This window comes from Hemiscyllium ocellatum, chromosome 37, assembly GCF_020745735.1.
Source record: "Hemiscyllium ocellatum isolate sHemOce1 chromosome 37, sHemOce1.pat.X.cur, whole genome shotgun sequence".
Lineage (NCBI taxonomy): Eukaryota > Metazoa > Chordata > Chondrichthyes > Orectolobiformes > Hemiscylliidae > Hemiscyllium > Hemiscyllium ocellatum.
Genome location: NC_083437.1, coordinates 44,007,885 through 44,033,320, shown reverse-complemented (window position 1 = coordinate 44,033,320; position 25,436 = coordinate 44,007,885). Strand labels below are relative to the sequence as shown.

Below are 25,436 nucleotides of genomic sequence, written 5' to 3'. Positions count from 1 at the left end.
ATATCACGATTGTGCAGGCAGACTTGGGAGTGACATAAACTGCAGTTGGACCATTGCAAAGAGGCAGAGAGAGTTCACTAATTAAAACTCTCATTTCCTTGTTGCCTCACCTTCTCAGGGATTGGATAACGCTGCTTGGCTCTTCGAACAGAGCTTGTCCTGGTGGAGGTCGGGATAACTCTCCAGCCCTGCCCCTAGCCCTTCCAGGTGAAGGAAGAATTGCTAACAATTAAACCTCTTCTGGGATTCTGTCAGAAACACAGCTGGAAGACCCTGAGCATATCAAGCCAGCTGGGGAAGTGAGCTGGTGTGGACCTGACCAGTTCTATCAGTGGGCAGGAAGGAGGGTGCTGTCACTGTCAGTGGGCAGGAAGGAGGGTGCTGTCACTGTCAGTGGGCAGGAAGGTGGGTGCTGTCACTGTCAGTGGGCAGGAAGGTGGGTGCTGTCACTGTCAGTGGGCAGGAAGGAGGGTGCTGTCACTGTCAGCGGCACCATCTCTATTCCCGTTGCCTGAGTTGGGTCTCAAACCCATTGGAAATGACCCTGTCACAAGGTTGGTTTGATTACTGTTTCCAATGTCACACCCTCAGCATTCGACTCCAGTAGATTTGCCAGAGAGCCTTTGGTTTGGGTTGATGTGAGAGGAGGGCGTGGGGTGGGCAGTTATGCTGGTCATCCCTGCCTCAGAACTTTTTAATTCATTCATGGGGTGTGGGCTAAGACAGCATTGGCTCCTCATCACTAATTGTTCAGAGGGACGTTAAGAATCAACCAGATTGCTGTGGGGCTGGAGTCAGGTGTAGACCAGACCAGGTAAGGATGGCAGATTTCCTCCCTTGACGACGATGAACCAGATGAGTTTTTCCTGACAATCGGCAAAAGTTTCATGGTAATCATTAGACTTGAAATGCCAAATTTTTATTGAATTCTGGTCCTACCATTTCCATGGTGGGATTTGAACCGGGGTCCCGAGAACACTAGCTGGGTCTCTAATGGAGACCAACGCCTTTAATACTAATGGGTTGCATTAAAATGAACTCCATGTTTCTGGCTGTAAAAGCATTGTGTCTCTGTGTCTGTCATTTGTTTTTTGGTTTGGGGGTGGGGGAGTGTCTCTGACTTGCAGTTTAAAATCGAAATGAGTAAAAGCTTTCCGGAGATGTTGCACTGTTTACAATGACATTTTCATGTCTGTACTTTTCTTCTCATCATGTTTCAACCACTTTTTGAATGATTTCCACAACCTTCTCTATCGACGCTCTCTTCATGGGCAATTTTTGTGAGTGTTCAATTTTCTATTTTACAATACTGTGTAATGTTTATTTTCTTTTTTTAAAACAATGTTACCCTGGCAGTGTCCTGTCTTTTGGCTTTTTGCTCTGCTGCTATTCTCCCACCCTGACCTCTCCTCACTCCCACCCCCCACTCCCCCTCCCCCCCCGGCCCATGTGTGTGTGTGTCACTGTAACCTGCTCTGAGATTAACTTGCATGCTTACGCCAGTTTTGCTTGCAGACCTGCCTGGGTGTAAGTAATGAATATTTTGATTTGACTTGATTTCTAATTGTTCAGACCCTATGAGAAATTGCCACATATAAACAAAGGAATGGGAAGAGTCTATTTAGTCCTGGAGTCCGTCCTGACATTCTCTCCAATTCTGTGTCTGATCTGCCATGTAACTACATACACTTGACCTTCCTTAAAATCCATGAATCTGGAATTAAAAATGGTTCAGCTGCTGCCATTTGTGGGAGAGATCTCCAGACTTTTCCCAACCCTTCTGTGTTGAACTATCTCCAAATTCAATTCCTCTAATTTTTAGTCTCTGCCCTTTCCAGACTCCACAGGCAGGTGAGGTGGATTCTCTTGTGACCCTTTATACTTCTCTGAAGATCTCTTGAACCCCTGCCCAATAGCTGCTTGAATTTGAGGAAATACAACCCTTGGGGGGGCAACTGGTGTCACATGAGGGTGGCAAGTGTGTATGTTAGTGCACGAGAACAATGGGCAGGAAAGGTGAGGGATTCCCTGGTGTGTAGCATTTCCCCACAGTTGCTCTGCCTTGTGTTACACAAACCCATGTGCTCTGTAGGAGCTAGAGGCACAGAAAGAGACCAACAGGGGGCTCTTGGAAGATAGAAGGAAGTGGGAAGAGAGAGAGCTGCAAAGCTGTTTCCATTTCCGTAAAACAGAAATCTAATTGGTGTGAAACCCCAAAGACAGGGGAGAACCAGGGCTTGAATATGTTTAGAGTTTTCAGGGTAATGGTACTGCAGGGTTATGGGGCTAATGCTGAGGAATGTTGGGTTCTAAATGATCCAGGTTCTAATGGTGGTGCAGGTTCAATGGGCCAAAGGCCTCCTTTTTAGCGCTGTTTCACTCTGAGATTCTATGATGCATTGTTGAGTTTGAACCCAGTGAGAGTCACACAACATCGTTCTCAAAATGGTGGCTGGGCAAAGGCTGGGAGAAATGAGTAAGAAGCACAGCTCCTGTTGGTTTTGGTTTAACTATTCTTCTCGGAGAATGTGCCTGTGTGGACTGGGTGCAGAATAGCCGTGACATTCCCTAAAATCCACATGAAACCATGTCAGTGCAGGCATGAAGAATAAACCATTTCGAGGTGAGTTACTATGGGGAGGTTGGCAAGTGTGGAGCCCAATTCAATGAAGAATCTGAATGTTCAGGCAAGGGGGAGGGAAGGGAATAAGAACATAATTAGCAGCAGGAGATGACACAGTCTCTCAAACCCACTTTGCTATTTAATAATATTGTGGTGAAACCCTAACATTAGCTCCATTTTCCACTGTATTCCACATCCCTCAATTCCTTGAAATCTCAACTCCCCAAAATAATCTCTTAATTTCAATGACTAAAGATTCACTGATCTTTGTGGCAGATAAGTCCAAAGAATTAAGAGGAAATCTATGGAGAGAGTCAAAATAAATGAGTTAAGCAGAAAATAAAACAAAGATTGGTGACCGTGTGAAAGGACATGTATGAGACAGATCGGTCACAATTCATAAAATCAATAGCAAATAAAATAGAGAGCCCTCTGTAAAGTACATGGTCAGACATTCTAAATGTTTAAATTGCTTGGACCTGTATCTAGTTTGGGTTCATCTAAACCATCTTTCTAACCTCCATTTGTTATTTCTAATGTTTAAAAGCCCAGTTTTTTTGCCTGTATCCATTCTGGTACAACTACAGATTTCCCCAGTGACCAAGGTAAGGTATTGACAAACTGGTCCCTTTGCAGTGGAAAATTCTTTGTTATCGTTTAATAATGAGTAACATTGGTAACTACCTCACTGTCCAGCTTGGCTCAGTCGTTCATTTGATTCCTTTATTCTTCAAGAATGTCATGGTATTAATTGTTTTCCTTTTGTATCATCATGTTACTTATGCATTTGTTTCTCTCATTCTGAGATGTGGGTATCACTGATAAGGCCAGCAATTCCTGTTAGTCCTTGATTAGCTGAGGTTTTGTATAACTGTGTGACTTATTGACTGTTTCAGTGGGTGGTGAAAGCACAAGAAGATTGGTATGGGGCTGGAGTCACATAAAGACCAAAGCCATTTCCTTTCCTTTGAGTGTAATGCATGACCCTCCATCATTTTCCCATTCAAATGAGCTAGCAGCCCTTCATATCATAAAATAAAAGTTGAGTCGGAATATTTGTATTGTTTTTGTTAGTTGTGATTATTTAAAAATAAGCAGATCCTGAGCCTACGTTTCCTCAGTGTCAGTACTAACTGCAAACTGAGCAACAAATAATGCTGCTACAGATTTGGCTTAAACACTTGGGAAGAAAAGAAAATAAAGAACTTATTTTTCACATTCAGATTTCCCGCTTGGTCTCTACTAGAGGTTAAAAAGCAGAGATGACCTGTTTCCCTCCTTGCCCCTCCTTTTCAAAGGGGCCTCGGTTTATTCCATCAGTGTAGCACTTCCTCAATTCCATCTGAAGTTGACACCTTGCAACTTTCTACAGAATTGCATCTTCTGATGTTGAAATGTTACCTACAAAAACAAGAGTTTAATTTCAGTTGAGAAAGCTGATCTATGAAGTTAATCTAATTCAAGACCCTCCAATCATTCTCACCATTCAAATGAGCTGGCAATCCCTCATGTGAGAAGAGGGAGGTTGGATGTGAAGTTTTGTACACTCCTCCCCGCAATTCCAGTGGTCATTCTGAATGACCATTTAATAAGGGTTTGATTCACTGACGCCTACAATGTAGGAAGGCTCCACATTTAGAACACTCGTCAGTAACGAGTAAAAAGTACTTAGATGAGCACTTGAAATGTCATAACATTCAAGGTTATGGGGCCAAGTGCTGGAAAGGAGAGTAGGATAGATTTAGAGTTGTTTATTGTCAATGCAGACACAATGGGCCCCTTCTGCAATGTATGATTGAGTCAGCTAGTCTCAGTTAGCCTCAGCACCCCTGGCTTGAGATGGAAGAATATTAGCTGTAACATTGGTAATGACCTCACTGTCCCAGTGTCTGTGTGGGTTTTCTCTGGGTGCTCTGGTTTCCTCCCATGGTCCAAAGATGTGCAGGTCAGGTTAATTAGCCATGCTAAATTATGCAGGCGGCATGGTGATTCAGTGGTTAGCACTGCTGCCTCACAGCGCCAGGGACCCGAGTTTGATTCCAGCCTTGGGTGACTGTCTGTGTGCAGTTTGCACATTCTCCCCGTGTCTGTGAGGGTTACCTCTGGGTGCTCCGGTTTCCTCCCACAATCCAAAGATGTGCAGGTCAGGTGAATTGGTCATTGCTAAATTGCCCATAGTGTTAGGTGCATTAGTCAGGGGTAAATATTGGGAATGGGTCTGGTGGGTTACCATTCGGAGGGTCGATGTGGACTTGTTGGTTCGAAAGACCTGTTTCCATACTGTCGGGAATCTAATCTAATCAATTTTGATCTAAATTGCCATAGTGTTAGGTGCATTAGTCAGGGGTAAATGTAGAGGCCTGGGTAGGTTACTCTTCAGAGGGTCATTGTGTACTTGTTGGGCCAAAGGGCTTGTTTCCATACTGTAGAGAATTTAATCTAAATAATAGCCTACATGCACACACATACCTGTGGCAGTGTGGAGATACTGATCTCAATTGTGTTTCCTGATGAATGCTGCAAATGTGTTGCTGGTCAAAGCACAGCAGGTTAGGCAGCATCTCAGGAATAGAGAATTCGAGACGTTTCGAGCATAAGCCCTTCATCAGGCTAATACCTGAAATGTTGATTCTCCTGCTCCTTGGATGCTGCCTGACCTGCTGTGCTTTTCCAGCACCACGCCCTCCACTCAATTGTGATACGTCTTATTGTGAAATTTGCTAATATTTACTAATGACTAAGGGATCTCAGAAAGAGCAATCCTTTTAAGAAAAGCATCAAACTACTGTCACTCCTTGAATTGTTTCCAAGTATGAATCACTCTGACTGGGGAGGCAGTATAAATGGATTCCATGACACAGTCACTCATCGTAAGGTTATTCATTAACTAATGATCACCCAATACCACTTTAGAATATTACTTTGGACAATTTATAATCTGTTTTTCATCAGATGCCTGTGGTAGTGTGGCTCCAGTTGAAGAAACTAGTTATTGGAGTGTTATAGGTAATGTTCCAGCAGACACCTAGTCTTCCACAAAGGCCGTTCCCTCTGTGACTACCTGGTCAGGTCCACGCCCCCCCTACAACCCACCCTCCCATCCTGGCACCTTCCCCTGCCACCGCAGGAACTGTAAAACCTGCACCCTCACCTCCTCCCTCACATCTATTCAAGGCCCTAAAGGAGCCTTCCACATCCATCAAAGTTTTACCTGCACATCCACTAATATAATTTATTGTATCCGTTGCTCCCGATGCGGTCTCCTCTACATTGGGGAGAGTGGACGCCTCCTAGCAGAGCGCTTTAAGGAACATCTCCGGGACACCCGCAACAATCAACCACACCGTCCCGTGGCCCAACATTTCAACTCCCCCTCCCACTCTGCCGAGGACATGGAGGTCCTGGGCCTCCTTCACCGCTGCCCCCTCACCACCAGATGCCTGGAGGAAGAACGCCTCATCTTCCTCCTCAGAACACTTCAATCCCAGGGCATCATTGTGGACCTTAACAGTATCCTCATTTCCCCTCCTCCCCCCACCCCCACCCTATTTGCAAACTTCCAGCTCAGCACTGTCCCCATGACTTGTCCAGACTTGTCCTACCTGCCTATCTCTCTTTCCACCTATCCACTCCACCCACTCCTCCCTGACCTATCACCTTCATCCCCTCCCCCACTCACCTATTGTACTCTATGCTACTTTCTCCCCACCCCCACCCTCCTCTAGCTTATCTCTCCACGCTTCAAGCTCTCTGCCTTTATTCCTGATGAAGGGCTTTTGCCCGAAACATCGATTTCGCTGCTCCTTGGGTGCTGCCTGAACTGCTGTGCTCTTCCAGCACCACTGATCCAGAATCTGGTTTCCTACATCTGCAGTCATTGTTTTTTACCTAGTCTTCTAATCTATTGTTTAGATCAACTCCAATGGAATTGTTGTTGGGTGTTGCTTCCATTTAATTATAATATTGATCACAGTCGCCATTTAAGAAATGGCCTCAAATGAGTTTTTGACATACTACTTGGCTGTGGGCTTTCAGTGGTGACCTGTAACCACCTGACGTGTGGAGTTCCTAATCTCAGTTGTATGTCAGGAAAGAGAGTTGTGAGGGAAATATAGTTTTAACCATCCTTTAAACAAACCTCCTGATACTTGCTTTGAGATGCAATAGCAACAACTGAGAGAAATGTCTGCGTGACTCCCTTTCTTTTTGGGAAGAGAATGATGTTTGGCACTGGGAGCACCAACCCACAGAACATGCATAGGATTGTTCTGGTTTTCCTGTTTTTCAGGTTGGTCGTTCTTCATTGCTGATTGAAAATCTGGCAAAACAAAAGCAACAGCAGCAACAAGCATCCGTGCAGCCACCAGAGAAACTAACCCAGCTGAATAACACCGATTCTGAGATGGATGACCTCAGCCAGCAAGGTTCGTGTTTCTCTGAGCTATCTCCTTCGCACTTCCTGATGTGTAGCAGGACTGTTCAATGAACTGGACCCTAGAACTGAACTTGATTTGTTTGGTCAGTGTTAGGTAGAGTGTTCTTGCATGCATTTTATTTGTCATTTCTCTTTGATTCCTCTAATGTCTAAGACTTGGAGACTGCCTGCTTTTATTTAGCAGCTCTGCAACATGTGTACAAGCCTCCAGAAAAACTTTGTCACAATCTCTCACTAACTAGTACAATGAACATTAATATTACTCAGTTACAATTCTGTTGCACATAGCAGTTGCTATGTCAATCAAAATTATTCTTGCTAGGTTTTAAAAATGTAATTATTGCTACTAAGATCATTGTTATACCTAAACTATTTGAGATTTTTCAGAACAATAAGAACTTTCACATTGAGATATGCCAGGGATGGGAACCCCTTTCATCAGTTCCCTTCTGATTAGTGCCCTGATTACACTGGTACACAGCACTTTTCTCACCGGGAACGTGCATTCTGCTTGCACAGCCATCTTGGCTTTGTCAGGAAGTCAGCATATTCATTGTTGCAATTGAAATTCTTCACGCATGGATTGGAATTACAGGTCCTCCTCGAGATGAAAAGTGTGGCGCTGGAAAAGCACAGCTGGGTCAGGCAGCATCCGAGGAGCAGGAGAGTCGATGTTTTGAGCATAAGCCCTTCATCAGGAGTAGATTCACCTGTTCCTTGGATGCTTCCCGAATCACTGTTGTTCTAGCACTGTACTTTTCGACACTGACTCTTCGGCATCTGCAATGCTCACTTTCTTTCTGCTCCTTCTAAGTGTTTGGGAGTTGGAAGAAGAGGATAAAACCGAATGTGAGACAGATTCCCTCATGCCAGAGAAACCTGTCCTTACACCCTTGTATTTCACGTGTGTGTATATATCCAGGTTTCCCTGCCCAGGAGTAGTTTTCCAGGTGGAAACATTAATACCACCCAAAGGACTTACAGTGTGGGTAGACTTGCTGGTGACAGCAAAGACAATTATAGCGCTGAATCCTTTTACAGAATTACAACATTGTTACAGTATAGGAGAAGGCCATTTGGCCCAACATGTCTGTGCTGGCTCTCCAAATGAACAGTTCACTGAGCAGCACTCCTTTTTCCTCATAACCCTGCCTGTTCTCCCTTTACAGATAATTCCCTCTTGAAAGCCTTAATTTGGACATTCCTGCAGCACCCTCTGTCAGGTTCCTGACCACTCGCTGTTGGAGAGGGTTTCTCCCATTGTTGCCATTGCTGTTTTTGTCAATCACCTTAAACCTTTGACTGTTTCTAAACCACTTCAAGCAACATCATTAGTGGAGACCACAGATTTTCTACATTTAAATGAGGCTTTTCTCAAACTACACTTCACTTCCCGTCATCCACGCCATGTCAAAATTGAGCTGAACACAAAGTCTGTAGTTCCAACTCCTACATCATTACTGTAGATGTACGACTTGGAACGACAGACCATGGAGTTCAGGAGGGAGGCTTGGGCATTTTGACTCAGTGATACTAATAGAATGGCTTTATGTTTCCAAGTTAGGATAGGGAGTGGCTTGGAGAGGACCTTGCAGGTTAATGGATTTACCCAACTGCAGAATGAAGGTTACCCTTAATCCACATTCCTCACATACTAGAGCTTTTAGTTTCAAAAAGCCCATTAGATTGTAGTTTAACAACAGAATGCAGAATATTCACTGTATAGAGTATCTCCCTGCACTGGATTATTTGACGATCCAGTTGGGAGGGAGAACTGATTCATTTCCCTTTTTCTACTCTCCCACTCAGTCACAACAAAGTTTACATTAAAAATATGGCAGATATTGCTAATTATGTCAGACTGTATATAGTTCATTATATAAAAAAAAATTCAGCCAGATTCCTTAAGTAACAAATAAAGAATTAAAGATTTAAATTGTAAAAATATTTCAACTATCCTTTTTGGAAAGTAACACACACTCTCCAAGTCTGGAGAGAAAATGTAAAAGATCTGCGATGTCTTAAACAAATTAAAACAGAATTATTCACAGATTGGCTATAGACCAACATTGAGAACAAAGTCACTTTGCACACAAGCTGTTGGCACTGGGGGGTTATCCTGGTTAGGTTATGGCTGGCTGAAGTTACTTTTTCTGGAGACCGATGCAGATTTCAAATTCTCCTTGGGTACTTGTGGTGATGTGATCTTCTGTTGGATTTTCTACTTTGAGGGGGATTTCAGGGAGAGGGGGAAAAGTTTCCTCCTGTTTCTTTGACATCTGACCTTTTGTTCAAACTCAGGAGCTTTATTATGCCTACAAACTGTGTCATGTACTTTCTTTTGAAAAGTGCTGTGGACTCAGTGACTCCAGATGAATAGTTTTGTGTTCTTTGCTGTATTGTTTCCAAAAGGTCTGAGAGGTACACATACGTGTATAGTCCATGATATTCTAAGCTAATATTTAGATAACTTGGTGTTGTGAAGGAGTGTCTTGTTTTGCATCTTTTTCAATGACCATTCTCTGCCTTCTGTTCAGACTCGAAGGAAAAGGAAGAAGATGCTCTCAAACTGAAATGTGAATTTTGTGGAAGGCTTGATTACGCTCATAAGTTTAAGGGATCGAAGAGATTTTGCTCCATGGCCTGTGCAAAGAGGTAACCTATCAGCACAAGCACATAATACTCAAAACTGTGTGTTGGCGATTGAGATTTGCCTTTTGAGGATTGCAGTAGCATCTGTACTAAACCTTAATTTTAAATTTGAGACTCAATAATCTCTCATTAAACTTCCCCAGGAATTTCTTCCTTCGGTTTGTTTGGTAAATTTCTGGCCAATCTGAGTCAGTCATTCAACTTTGTATACTTGCCATCCAAGACTAAGATGAGGAGGACTTTCTTCTCTTGTGGGATGGTGAATCTGGGGAAATGTTTATCCCAGAGAGCTATTGAGGCTGGGTCATAAAGTATATTCTTAAATCAGGCCCAAGTTGTAAGTTTAGCCACTGGGGGTTCATTCCAGTAAAGGATCAGGGAGAAATTTTGGACAAATCCTGATGTTTTAGGTGACAACACTGAATGCTATCCATGTGGTTGATAGGTACAATGTTGGCTGCAGTAAGCGAGTGGGTCTCTTCAAACCAGATAAAAGCAAATACTTGCAGAAGAAGGAAGCCAGCAAATTAGGGCGAAGGGGGCCAAGGAAGAACAGCTTGCACAATGCCAACAAAGAGCAACACAAGAAACAGCCGAAGGTAAAGTCACATCGTTCAAAATGCAGTCGGGGTTTTGCGTTATTAGACTTGGCTTTTCTTTGAAAGTAATCTGTTCTTGGCCGGATGTGTTGCCATGCGTGAAGCAACAATATTGACCAGGTTCAGTCTTCACCCTGTGATTGAATGGTGAAACAGATATAATGGGCTGAATGGCCAACTTCTGTTCTTGCACCATAATCCAAGCTGGGATTAGTTTACTAGAGATGCTGCAAATCATCTCAACATCCCATGGCAATGGTGAGTAAACAAAATCTCTGCATTATTTATGTAATGCTTTTTAATGCAAAGGACTGTCCCAAAGTATGGCATTAAATGTTTAAAGAGAAAGATTGAATACAGACCTTCAAAGAAAAGTGGATATTAGCAGAGGTGATCAAAGCTTGGATTCTATGAAAGTTCTTAAAAGAGGAGAGGGAAATGGAGAGGTGGAGGTTCTTGGGTAGGAAGTTCTATGATGTCAAGGATGCTGAAAGCACAGCCACTGGTGGTGAACGAAGGAGAGAGAATGTTGGACAGAAGCTCAGAGTCAGAGGCTGGTTTAATTGTGGAAGGGAATTGTAATGTAAGGAGGGAGAGGCCTAAGAAGTGCAACAATGAGAATTTTAAATGGAGCATTTGGGAAACTGGGAACAGTTGAAAGTCAGTAAAGACAAGAATGGCCAGCAAGGAACATGAACAAGCAGAATTTTAGCTGAGTTTGTAATTTAAGACAGTCTGACTATAAGAAATAGATCCATGAGCAGGCTGTTTAGAAACCTTGAGCCTACACTGCCATTCAATAGGATCATGGCGACATGAAGGTTATTAATAAAGTTTATATCTCAAAAAATATAGCAACCATTTTTTTTATCTATGATTATGCATTTTCCCCAAATTCAGATTTTTGCATTGTGTTTCAGACAGTTAGAGAAGCTCCAAGGATAAAAGTCTATTTGATTGCTCAATGCAGAAATTTAGTTGAGAAGCCGTGGACCCAGATTGTGAACTCTGCTTTGGTCAGGACAGTGTTAAATTCATTTCAGCAAAAATTTCAATTAGTCATCAACTGGACAGAGCCCAGGAATAATTAAAGTGAAGCTGTACCCAATTGGCATTTGAATAGCTCTCTCCACGGTGGCTGATTGTGTTCAGGCACTGAGTTTTCCAGCTGGCCAGTTCACTCTGAATAGCAACATGAATGAGAAAAGCCCTAGAGATGGACACAATACATGCAGCTGATCAACATTTCTAGCCCAAGGATAGAGAGGAAAGAAGAATATCTCTGTTTAAACAAATGAAGAATACAACTGGTGAAGAATCAAAGACCCATCAGCAGGAATATCATTCCAGTAAAAGGCACAAGTGCCGATTAAATTAATCTCCCCTAAGGCCAGTATTCTTTCAATGAGTTTGTGCACAATTGTGCTCCCAAGCTGCCTCTGAAGCTGCTCAACTCCCCAGTGAAAACCCTCTCTCTGCTCAACTTGAGCGATTATTTTTACAAACTGGTTTGCAACCAAAGAAAATGCATACCGAAAACACCTTTACTGCAGTAAGATGACCCACGGTGCATTGCATGAGGGCTATCAAACATATGCCATTTGGCATTGGTAGGAAATGAGTTTTGGGTGTTTTATATGCTGAGCAGCACATTGGACTAATATGATGACTGTACTGTAGTTTAAGCTTGTTATGAAACCTGGAGGACCACTGTTTAATCGCATGGTTTACAATGCAAGTGGTCTCTGTATTCCCTCAGCCACAAGGGGATTTCCATTTTGAATGTTCTCGGAGTGACTCTGCACAGAAAGTATGCATGTCTGTATTGGGTAGCCTTGATAATGAAACCTGCATGCACAGACAGATGTGGCACACACACAAAAACAGATAAAAAGCCAGGTAAATGAGGATCTTGTAGAACTGTATTCTGCCATAAGTACTTGCTCTCAGGGTGAGGGTTAAAGGAAGCTAGGTGTGATATATTTCCTCTTCAAGGCACTCGAGTCAGTCTGAAGTGCAGAATCCACAGATATGTCCCTTCTGTTTGAGTTTAACACCGTATCACTACAGGTGGGGTTTGAATTTAGTATTATCTCCCACATACTGCTTGAACCTGTGCGGCTTGACTGAGTTCACACAAGTATTTCCTGTTTTTATTCTTCCATCCTTATTCAAAGAATTGTGTACTTTGATTCCTGAGGATGAATGGTTGTTGTTTTTCATGAACAGGCATTTGCAACAAACATAGAGGATCTTTATTGACAGACCATGCTTTTGAAACAGCTAACTCCCCCTTTTAAAAGAACCCACTGTTTTTAATTTATTATGGATGTTGTCATCACTGGGCCATCATTTATCTTTTGTTCCTAAGCTGCAGTTTTTGTTGTGCAGATCCACCCACAAAGTTGCTAGGTAGGAAGTTTGAGTTTTGATCCCATGACTTACAATTTTGAACTTTGGGCTGTTCCTGCCACTGCCATGATGTTTACTTCATTTCCCAGCAGCCACCAGCCAACGTAGGGTTAAATCAGGAGGACTCCAGCAGAGGATCAGATAACTCCAGCTATGAGGAACCACTGTCACCCATCTCTGCCAGTTCCTCAACATCTCGGAGGCGCCAGAATGATCGAGAGTTGGATATTCATGATATGAGAGTGCGAGAACCAATGGGAATCGGTCATCACTTTTTACCCAATGACCCCACCAAGTGGAACGTGGAGGACGTGTGTGAGTTCATCCGCTCACTGCCAGGTATTTTAGTTTCATCAAATGTATTTAGATTTTACTTGGTGGGGGTCAGTTTAAGAAATTGATTTTATGTAAACCTGCTCCTGAAATTTGTACTTATATTCTTTGTTGTTTATGTGCAAATTTGGTTTTCTCTATCTGCCCTTTTTGTTAGGGTCTCTCGATGTTTAGTATGAAAGCCTTTTGTCCCCATAGCTATAACTCCAACAGAGTGTACATGGCTTCAATACACTGTATCAATGCCACAAACTGAAAGTGTGGAGGTTATGACATGGTCTCATTTGTGTTTCTACACTGAATGGTGTGGACTTGTGAAATGAGCAGTATGCAGTGCCCTTAATGTCAGTTTTAAATCCCCCTCTATGAAGAGTACTGACTTCCAAAGATGTACACATTTCAGGAGTACCAGCCTCTCTCTCTTGCGATTGATTGGCTTTTCTTCAGCTTGTGCCTGGATAATAGCTGCTGATGAGCACTGAAGACCAACTAATCAGAGTTCACATCCAAGCACTTTAGCTGCGAGGAGAGAGATAAATACAGATGAACCTCAACATTTGAATAATGAATGTTCAGATAACAGTTTAGCCAAGCATCAGGACCTTGCGATCTTGTCCGGATAATCCGAAATTCGGATAATCGAATGCCAGATAATCAAGGTTCCACTGTATCCCTCTCTCTCTAGCTGTCAGACTAATTACATCACCTCACATTCTGTCTGTCCTATTCATCATATATCCTTTCATATTTATTGGATATTCTAAAACATTCCAAATCTAGCAACAGAAGGAAGCCGTTCTGCATTATAAGTTTAGGCTGCCATTCAATTCAATTATGGTTGATCTTAAGAAAAATCTTATAGTTTTGAACTTTTCAGTTGACCTAACCCCAATCAATTGTGGGGGAGGAAATGCTTTTTGGACATCATCCCTGGGCTTTTGCCCGAAACATCGATTTCGCTGCTCCTTGGATGCTGCCTGAACTGCTGTGCTCTTCCAGCACCACTAATCCAGAATCATCCCTAAATGACCTACTTTAAGGTTCTGTCTTAAAATATTACAATTGCATCATTCCTGAAGTCCTCAGTAACGGGAATGTGATTGCAGTCTGTGGAACCTGTCCTCAAAATCTTCCCTTTTATTTAGTAGAATCTGTTCTGCATCCCCTCCTGAGGTCAGTATCTCCTTCTTGAGGACAGACTTTGGTATAATGGCAATGTCACTAGTAATCCAGAGACCCCGCAGCTAATGCTTTGTGGACATGGGTTCAAATCCTACCAGAGCAACTCATGGAATTAGAATTCCATTAATAAATCTGAAATGTAAAGCTAGTCTCCGTAACGGTAACCATGAAACAGTTATCAGTTATTAAAAGCCTACTCTGTCAATGAGTGATGCACTTTAGTGGTAATGCCACCAGACTAGTAATCCAGAGATCCAAATGGGTTCACATCCCATCTTGGTAGTTAGTGAATTGAAATTTAGTTAATAATTCTGGAATATAAGTTTTTAATATTCGTGATCCCATCTTAAAAAAAGAACCCATCGAGTTCACTAATATCCTTTAGTGGAGAAAATGTGTTCCCCAGTCTGGCTGACAGATGACTCGAGACCCACAGTGATGTGATTGGCTCTTAACTGTCCTCTGAAATAGCCTTAGCAAAACACTCAGTTCAAGAACATCAGATGCTAGCCTTGCCAGTGATGCCTACATTCCCATGCAAGAATAAAGTGTGGTGCCCAGAACTAAAGCCAGTTACTCCAGATGGAATTAGATCAGAGCTTTATAAAACTCTGGCATAATATTTGTTTCCTTGTGTTACATTCCAAGAACCTTTTTAAAAAATATTTTGTACTTCTGCAGTACTTTTCACACTTCATAGCATGATAGCTTTCTATCCTATCCTTCAATTTCACTTCTCTTAACAGTAGTTTAGACAGAGTTTAAAAATCTCACAACACCAGGTCCAACAGATTTATTTGTAAATACCAGCTTTGAGTGCTGCTCCTTCATCAGGCTACCTGTGAATGGCACGGTGGCTCAGTAGTTAGCACTGCTGTGTCTCAGTGCCAGGGATCCAGGTTCAATTCGTGGGTGACTGTCTGTGTGGAGTTTGCACATTCTCCCCATGTCTGCGTGGGTTTCCTCCAGGTGCTCTGGTTTCCTCCCAGTTCAAAGATGTGCGGGTTAGGTGAATTAGCCATGCTAAATTGCCCGTCATGTTCAGGGCTGTGTAGGTTAGGTGTAAATGTAGGATAGGGGAATGGGTCTGGGTGGGTTATTCGTTGGCAGGTCGGTGTGATGTTTTGAGCCAAATATCCTGATTCCACACTGTAGGAATTCTATGATTCACCAAGTGGAAGATGAGACCCTTTATGGTTTTATTATACATGGATCATAACCAGCAGGAAACTGTTCCAAAACTTTGCACATCACACTGCACATTTAAAAGTATTGAACTGGAAAGGAAGAGTTGCTCAGAGCACTCAGAAACATGACACGCATTGGACTTTATCCTGATAGATACTAAAACAAAGAACTGCGGATGCTGGAGATGTGAAACAAAAGCATTAAGTGTTGGAGAAACTCAGTGATTCTGGCAACATCTATCAGAGAAAGTCATTGCACTTGAAATATTTGTTTTTCTCTCCAAAGATGCTGTCAGACTGGTTGAGCCTCTCCAGCAATTTGTGATTTTAATTTATCCTGACACTTACAGAAGGGAAAACAGCATTTCATTGAGCGTGTAAATTCCAGGGCTGTCAAGTTCTTGTTGTCTGTTTTTCCTCAGGTTGCCAGGAGATTGCTGATGAATTCCGGGCACAGGAAATTGATGGCCAGGCCCTTTTGCTGCTCAAAGAAGATCATCTGATGACTGCCATGAACATTAAGTTAGGCCCGGCTTTGAAAATTTATGCCCGAATCAACATGCTGAAAGATTCTTAACCAAAAGCTATGAGAAATAGAGGAACGTTGGACAACTAGCGGAATGGCTATTCTATAAGCCGAGGTTTCTGGTCACTGTGATGATAGTTCTGTTTGGAAAGAAAACGGAAGTGTTGTACAATAAACTCCAACTGCAATGGGTGCAACACAAAACAATTATTGGCTTCATGAGAAGCTCGCATTCCGGGTACCATTTTTCCTGAATATGGAAAAGGAAGTGATATTCCATAAGCAAAAATAAATGCAGCAGTATTGGCGCAAGAAGTCTTCTCCCCAATGTGATTCAATGCATTGAGTGTTTAGATAATGATTCTTTTACAGAATGTTGTGAACCTGCCAGTGGTTGGCAATTGGACACCTCACTGACATCCTGAAAATCATTGTGTTTTTGGAACTAGACCTGTCCTGAGGTTGGTCTCTATTTGAATCTGCATGTTTAGAGATTAGACTTGCTGTAGAATGATTTGATAATCAAGATCTATTTTGTGATCTTTTAATGTGCCTGGAATAACAATGGTGCTGTAAAATGACTCTAATTGTAATTGTATAAGATTGGATGAAGTATTTGTGTGGATGTTCCTGTTTCTAGAATTTTTAGATCACGTAAAAGAAACAAGTGATTTAATGTTCTGTCTGTGTGGCAGTATTTCCTTTATAAACTACAGCTGAAAACCCTCACCTGTAAATATTCTTTCCCCAACATGCCATAGATTTCATTTTCCAAGATCCTTTTTTCCTCTTTCACATTTTTTTTTCCTGAGCTTTTATAATAGCGATTCAGAAATCTGAACAGGCCAGAATTTAGTATTACAACTGAAAATATTTTATTTTAGTGCATGGATTAAACTGAAGGGTTAAGATGACATGCAGCTGGCTCTTGTGTGATTTAGTACAAGAGTCTGAGCTGCATTCCCAGGAGGAGTTGGGAATTTACAAAGTGATAAAAGGACAGAGGCAATTGTGTTCTCACCCAATCCAGTTGCTATTTGTCTACATGCCAATTAATCCAGGCCACAGCTCTTGAAGATTGATTCTGCGCAGTGAATGGGAGGGACCAGTCACAATCCTGTACTTGACTTATGGTCACATACACACTTCCATTATATCGGGAGTAGCTTGTCATCTCTCTCTCTCTCTCTCTCTCACTTCACACCCCCCACACCCCCTCCCCCTTCCCCTTCCCCTCCCAACACCTCCAGTAATCAAATCCCAGAAATACTGAAGCTAATAGCTAGTTTTACCCCCACCTCCCACCATGGCACTCAACGTCTATAAGCTCTAATACCCCAGAAGCATTCAAGCTAACTGAGGCACTGACCATCTTTGATTTAGAACCTGCAGCTTTGCACCTATTGTTCACTCTCTGCATTCCCCCACGTGAAATCTCCCCACTGTTCTCAATCAACTAGTTTTGGTAGAAGTGGTATGGTTGTTAGTGCAGCACAACCATTACCATTGCTGGCCAAAGCTCAGTGACCGGTTGGGTTGTAACAAAAACAATCTTTTGGCCACTTGCAGAGTTTGGAGTCTTGTATGACAGCACACTGTTAATGGTGCAATATTACCTCCATTCTTATTGATGAATACTGTATTTGCTGACCTTAAAGACCAATGAAATTAAAAATAAAATATGATCTTACAAAGCAAGACATAGAAATGTAGCTTTAACCATTGATTTTTAATGTTGTTAAAGGGACAATATATTTTGGGTGTGCAGCTGGTCACTGGCTTACTTAGTGTTGTGCAGGCAGTTCTTAAACTGAAAATCTGATTTACTTCAATATTTACATACACAGGAGACTCCCAGAATTCCTTTCTCTTGCTTCACAGTTGCTATAAGTGGTTCATTTCAAGTGGCTAACCTTAAAAAGAAAAAAATTCTACGATCACACGGAGCAACTAAAACATTTAATTTCTGGTAACTACTACACACCAGTCACAGAAGGTCAAGTATTAGCTGTCTAACGAACCTTACTCCGCTTTTTTTTCTGTTTTATAAGGATTTCATTTTATTTTTGCCAAAAGCTAAAAGAAAATAAGGTTTCACGAGGAGTCTGAGCGAAGAAAGTTTTTAGCTCCCCTGATAACTTTGCTCAAACCTGGCACACTTGCTTTTGGAAAGTCTGCACTGTTATTTACTTAAAATGTAATAGGTATTGCAAACAGTGGATTATGAAGTGTTTTGAATTCCTTTTGACCTGGTAACTTGTCTGGCAAGGTAGGCAATGTCCTTCTAAATGTTGTGAGTATTCTGAGCTTATGAAATTACGTAGCATTTTAGTGTCTACAAGTCAAACATGCCTTTTCACATTAGTGTCTGTATTCCACTTAAGGAAACCATCTTTTGTACACTACAAATAGAAAGGCTTCAGATGACCAAAGACATGTTCAAAAATGTGGCTTACCAGATTTGGTCATTTCCCTGTCCTGTTTGTTTCTTTTCCTTTAGAGGAAGTACTGTGTTGATTACATTTCAATGTTCATTTGTTCAGGACTTGAATTTGTATGATAAGTCATTTGTAGTTTTTTTTAAAAAAAGCTTTGAATTACTTTTGTGTGTTTTGTGTTTGTATTTTTGTGAAAAAGTATTAGTACTGAAATGTGTATTTGACAAAATGGTATTTGAAAAACTCCTAGCTCAATCCACAGAAACTATATTCAAATAAATAAAATTCCACTGTCCTTTGAGATGGTTACACCTTACAGACCTCTGGCTTAGCTGTGCACTGCCCGATCTGGTACTTGCCTGTATTAAACCAGAGGCTCCCAAGTGCAGTTCAGTGATCTCTGTTAGAGAGCAAAAGTCAAATGCTACAACTGGTTTCAACAGCCAATGTACAAGACAGGAGAACAACGGAGGAGAGTTGACTAGAATCCCCAATTCTGACCCGTGATCCATATTCCCCAGGTTGTGTTGGCTGACTGAAGTTTGATCAGCAAGTTACCCATTGAAGTGATAGAACATTACAGTGAGTACAGGCCCTTCAGCCCTCGACATTGCGCCAATCTGTGGAAACAATCTGACGCCTATCTATCCTCACTACTCCATTTTCATCCATATGTTTATCTAATAACCATTTAAATGTTCATAAAGTTGATGAGTCTACTACTGTTGCAGGCAGTGCGTTCCATGCCTGTATTACTCTGAGTGAGTAAAGAAACCACTTCTGACATCTGTCTTATATCTATCACCCCTCAATTTAAAGCTATGCCTCTTATGCTAGCCATCACCATTTGAGGAAAAAGGCTCTCACTGTCCACCCTATCCAACCCTCTAATTTTCTTCTATGGCTCAATTAAGTCACCTCTCAACCACCTTCTCTCTAACAAAAACAGCTTCCAGCCCCTCCACCTTTCCTCATAAGACCTTCCCTCCATACCAGACAACTTCCTAGTAAATGTCCTCTGCATTCTTTCCAAAGCTTCCACATCCTTCCTGTAATGCGGTGACCAGAACTGTATGCGATATTCCAGGTCTTTCAATATACAATTTCAGTTACATCTCTCTGCTCATCTACACTACAAAGAATCTTACCATTAGTCCAGTATTCTTTATTCCTGTTGCTCCTTGCAAAGTAAATCACCTCACACTTTTTCACATTTAAACTCCATTTGCCACCTCTCAGCCCAGGTCTGCAGCTTATCTATGTCGCTCTGTAACCTGCAACATCCTTCAGCACAATCCATAACTCCACCAACCTTAGTGTCATCTGCAAATTTACTAACCCATCCTTCTATGCCCTCATCTAGGTCACTTAGTAAAAATGACAAACCAGAGTGGCCCCAAAACAGATCACTGCAGTACACCACTAGTAACTGAACTCCAGGATGACCAAGTTAAATATCTCTCAACACCAGGTTTAATTGGAAGCACCAGCTTTTGGAGCGCTGCTGCTGCTTCAGGTGGTTGTAGAGATTAAGATTGTAAGACACAGAATTTATAGCAAAAGTTTACAGTGTGATGTAACTGAAGTTATATATTGAAAAAGACCTGGATTGTTTAAGTCTGTCATCTTTTAGAATGACCATGTTGGTTTCAGTTCTTTCATACGTAAATCGCAAAACAATCCAGGTCTTTTCAATATATAATTTCAGTTACTTCACAATGTAAACTTTTGCTATAAATTCTATGCCCTACGATCTTATACTCCACAATCACCTGATGAAAAAGCAGCGCTTCGAAAGCTAGTGCTTCTAAATAAACTGTTGGACTATAACCTGGTGTTGTGTGATTTTTAACTTTGAACACCCCAATCCAACACCGGCATCTCCAAATCCAGGATGACCATTTCCCATGAACCACCACCCTCTGTCTTCTTTCAACTAGCCAACTTCTGATCCAAACCACTCCCTCAATCCCAGGCCTCCATATTTTGTGCACCAGCCTACCATGGGGCACCTAATCAAATGCCTTACTGAAATCCATATACACCACATTAATCACTTTACCCTCATCCACCTGTTTGGTCACCTTATCAAAGAACTCAATAAGCTTTGGAAGGAATGACCTAGCCGTCACAAAACCATGATGGGTACTCAGGTGAGACGCCAAGAGGGCTTCCCACTGTTAATGAAACCAATTCACAACAAACCAGTTCCTTCAGGAAACAAGGGTGGAAATTTGACAGTGCGGCAGTCTTAAATCTCCAAACAACCCCACCCTAATAGGCTGCTTTCTCTCCAGACACTGCCAGACCTGTTGAGCTTTTCCAGCAATTTCTGTTTTTGTCAAATAATTTGTTCATATTTCATGCTGACAGATCAGAATTCTCAGACTAGTGTTATTCAAAAGTTTACTAATTTGAAATGAGTCAATATTTATACTCAAATCTGTCAAATTTATATTTTACAACCAACAGATTTTACAGATCTGTTGACCTGATTATAGTAGTACAATTTGCCTGCTAAGAACCACAATATCACTCGTTTCCGCAAACATCTCTAATTTTGAGAATATTTGCACGAAAGGAAGCTTTTTGAGTGTTTTCAACTGTATATTTCTTTAAATTGCCATCCTTGGCCTATGACTTCATAAATTGATGTACCTAAGTAGAAAAACACAAAGCAATGAACAATTCAGGACTAGGAGCTGCTGTGTTGACAGATAGCATAAAGACTTTTTCAGCCAAATTACAAAACTCAGATGGAGTTACTTGAAGAAATTGAGCTGGAACTTAGTTATTTTGCCCTAATTTTAGTAAAAAAAAACAAAATGTAGTAATATGCATTGGTTATAAAATATGCCATGTTTTGTCATTGTTTTTACGTTTTAAAGCCATTCTTGAGACCTCTTGTATTTTTTGAGTGCCTGCCTCAGGTTTTGAACTATATTTCAATGTGCATGCACATGTTTTAAAAACATAGACAGTTTCGTAAATGAATATCTATTTGCAATACCTGTCCTGATTTCACCAAACCTTTGACTGAGTTTGAGTAGGTGCGGGTCCTCTTTCTGGTGCCTGATGTCAATGTGAATTGAAATTACAATGTTTACATTCCTGCAAGATATCTCAGTTTCCCGTTAACCACCTGTATTGCCAGGTTCAGCACCTGGTTTCGCCTGGTTTTGTTGTCTTTAATAACATTCTCACTGTTACATTACATAAATAGTAAATTCCACAACGAAACTGACAACACCAAGCTCCTATGGATGCACTGAGAATAATTACTGAGCTGTTCAATTTGTGCAGAAACACGACCTGATTGAGTGATCGATTACTTTTGACTACAGGGTTTTTTTGTGTTGATACATAATAAATTGATTTTAACAATATTGTTTCTATCCTTTTTTATGCTAAATGTTATTGTCTGATTTTAATCAATATGTAGAATCTAAGAGATGATCCAGGTCAATTAAGTTATTTACAGGTTTGAAAGGATTAATACTGAGGAAGATCATAATCTCCGCCCACTATGATACTGCCAGATGGACTTAGGGGCAAGAATGGACTCTGGTCTCTGAGCATGTCTAAACATATAATCCTCCTCTATGATCAATGCAACCTGTAACTAGTTTCTAATGTGCAATAAACTGGACTTCTCTAGTTCAACCAGGCAGTGGTTCTCCTCACCCACACCAGACTGAGCAGGTCCTGCAGTTACCTAAACCTCAAGAGGATCATGGCAGTAATCCTCACGGTGAGCAGCAGTTCATACAGTATGCTCAGCTGCACTGTCATACACCAGCGGAAAGGGCTGAAATACACTATTAGAAGGACATAAAGATGACACCTCTGTGAAGGGTACAGTGAAAAATCGATAGAAGCCACCTCACGTAGGAGTAGTGTTCAATCCATATGTGTTTCATTTAAATTGATAAACTGCAGATTGGGCTGCCTCGACTAAATGATTGTGATCTGTACCCAGTTTTTCCCCTATGCTACACTGAGCAATCCAATATCTCCTATTGCTGAAAGGGGAGTTGTGTATTCTGCACCTTTGTTTTTATCCAATTTATTTACCCAACACCAATTTGCATGTGGCTCAGGTAGTAATCTGGACATCATTATCTTGGTGGTTTTGCTTTTTAGTTCAGTCATGGATTGCTTCCAATCCCTCAGCAAAACCTTTTTCCAATTGTACAAATGTTGGTGCACACTAAGCCCAGAAGAGATGCCCTGTACCTTGACTCCATATAAGCAACATAGCCTTCAGGGCTCTTGTCTTTGCTACACAGACAGTATCTAGTCCCCTAACAATGCTATCCTCTATTACTATTCCTGAATGGACCGCACACTATGGTCAGTTCACTCATCCTGCCTGAAGTGTGTGCCCTTGAAAACATCAGGAACAAGAACCTCATGGTGGGCAATGGCTGAGGCTCCTCCAAGCTAAATTCTAGATCCTCATACCTCCTCCCATGCAGTCACACACACTCCTGGCCTTTGCCACATATTTAATTTGATAGTCAATCCCCTTGAAATTATTTCTCTCTCTCTCAAAAACATGTACTCTGTCACTTCCTTGACTTGTCAGTGTCCACAACTCTGATTCCAATTTATCCACCGAGTTCAATTTCCTCAACATCTGACACTTGTTTCAGCATCTACCAACTCCTACATACTACAGCTGCAACACATCACCTGCCAGCAACCTCTTCCATTTAATTAATTTGAATGGCAAATATTTTAAAAGTCAATTTCTTATCTATTCAATTGCAATTGTCTGATTTTAAACTATTTGGCCAATCAGACAGACATGGAATAAATATTCAATCATCTACCTTTTCTCTAGTGACATCACAGTCTGGCTCTGACAGGCAGAAACCGGTTGAAGGGAGCTCTCTGCTGCTGCCCTTCTCATCAAGGTTAGCTCTCTTCATTCTGATCACCTTCCACAAGTTCATGGTGAAAGTTGGAATGTGGACTTATGGCCACTATCACATCAATCATGATATTACCAAATGCAGAGCAGGCTCAAGGGGGTGAGTAGCCTATCAGGTTAGATTCTCTACAGTGTGAAAACAGGCCCTTCGGCCCAACAAGTCCACACTAACACTCTGAGGAGTAACCCACCCACACCTATTTCCCTCTGACTAATGCACATAACACTATGGGCAATTTCCCATGGCCAATCCACCCTAACCTGCACATGTTTAGACTGTGGGAGGAAATTGGAGCACCTGGAGGAAACCCACGCAGACACCGGGAGAATGTACAAACTCCACCTAGTCTCCCAAGGCTGGAATTGAACCCGGATCCCTGGCACTGTGAGGCTGCCGTGGTAACCACCAAGCCACTGTGCCGACCCTATTCCTGGTCTTAGTTCATCCATTCATAAGACAAACCCAAATGACTAAGAGACTGAGCAGATTATCTATCAATGACAGGGCAGCATGGTGACTCAGTGATTAGCACAGCTGCCTCACAGCACCAGAGACTCGGGTTCGATTCCATCCCCCTGACAACTGTCTATGTGGAGTTTGCACTTTCGTCTCACGTCTGCATGGGTTTCCTCCCACAGTTCAAAGAATGGCAGGTTAGGTGGATTGACCATGCTAAATTGTGCCCAGTTTTTAGGAATGTACAGGCTACATGAATTAACCATGGAAAGGGTAAGGGGTGGGTCTGGGTGGGATGCTCTTTTGGGGGTCAGTGTGTTCTCAGGCTAAAATGCCTACACCCACACTGATGATTTGATGACAACATTTAGATACAGTACAAAAGAAATGCTACACTGTTGGAGGTGCCATTTTTTCAGTTGAAGTATTGCAAGATTCTCTCTCTATCCTTGGGACTTCCAACAATCTCAAAATAGTATTTTAAAAGAATGTCAATTAATGCTGATGTTCAGGTCAATCTTTATCCCTGCACCAAGATTACTAAAATAGATTATCTGGCATTTACTTCAGGGTTATTTTCTGGGGCCTTGCTAAAAGTTTGTTTCACAATTCCAGCAGGCACAGGATTTTGCTTTCACTTTTAAATCGGTTTCAATTACAGTCAATCCTCCAAATTTCAAGCTTTCTGTCAATCCTCCCTATCTGCTTTGTCTAGCTTCTGAACATTTTTGACAAATCTCGTTTCAACATTTTCTTCTCCAAGTTTCTTTCCCCTCCCTGTAATCACTACCGTGAATCTTTTCTCTCTAATGTCACAACCTTCTTAAAGTGTGAAATCCATAACTGGACACAATACTTTTGATACAGGTATAAAATACCTTGCTTGCCTTTCTATTATAGATTCCTATTTGGAAAACCCAGGATTGCACATGCCCCACGCTTTCAACCCATCCCCAATGAATTGTGCTCGTTTGGCCCCACATCTGGGTTCACAAAGACGTGGACAGTGAGCAGCAGTGATTATTTGAACATTACATTAACTACTTGGGAGCATAACAAAATTGCAGAAAACTTCAATAATACGACAGTTCACAGAATCCAGACTCTCATTCTTTAGTGTAACAGATATTTCACTGAAACTGGGTTGCAGTTATCACCTCTCTGCTGACATCTAGTGAAAAAAGAAAATCTCACTCAGTGCATATCACTATTGTAATAGTAATAGGTGCCTGAAGTTAGACAGATCGTATTTGGATCAGCTTAAAGCCAGCTGATTTTGCCCTTTGGAGGTTAGCTTGGGGCCTGCTTCATCTATCTGCCCTTTATAAGTCATGGCATTTGTCTGTGGTTTAGTAAATGATGGCTATGGTCAGCAGATAATAGGAGAAGGCAGACATATCCTTTGTCCTTTATTTGAAAGGCAATATGGGATAAAAGTAGGGAGATTTTGCTAAGACTAGTCAGACCACAGCCATAATACTGTAAACATTTTGGGGCCCCTTATCAAATGAAAGACAGACTGGCACTGGAGATAGGCTACAGAAGGTTCACTCGGCTGAGACTAGATATTGAAGGCACTGTCTTAAAAGGTCAGGTCGAGTAGGGTGTGCCTGTGCTCATTGGAATTTAGAAGAATGAGAGGAGACTTTACTAAAA

General features: G+C 41.7%; 1 protein-coding gene across 4 annotated transcripts in view; it reads left to right on the top strand.

The window, feature by feature from the left end:
- The window catches only part of LOC132833633 (polyhomeotic-like protein 2), a 470,309-nt gene extending 451,826 nt beyond the window's left edge, over positions 1–18,483 (top strand). For 2 of the 4 annotated variants that reach the window (XM_060852047.1, XM_060852050.1), the window contains 5 exons: positions 6,912–7,047; positions 9,596–9,713; positions 10,156–10,309; positions 12,811–13,060; positions 15,846–18,483. In XM_060852047.1, the coding sequence (XP_060708030.1) occupies positions 6,912–7,047; positions 9,596–9,713; positions 10,156–10,309; positions 12,811–13,060; positions 15,846–16,000 (813 nt within the window). In that variant the 3' untranslated portion in view covers positions 16,001–18,483. The remainder of the gene's footprint in view (positions 1–6,911; positions 7,048–9,595; positions 9,714–10,155; positions 10,310–12,810; positions 13,061–15,845) is intronic. The other 2 variants (XM_060852049.1, XM_060852048.1) reach the window with 2 other exon arrangements.
- Positions 18,484–25,436: the final 6,953 nt, after the last annotated feature.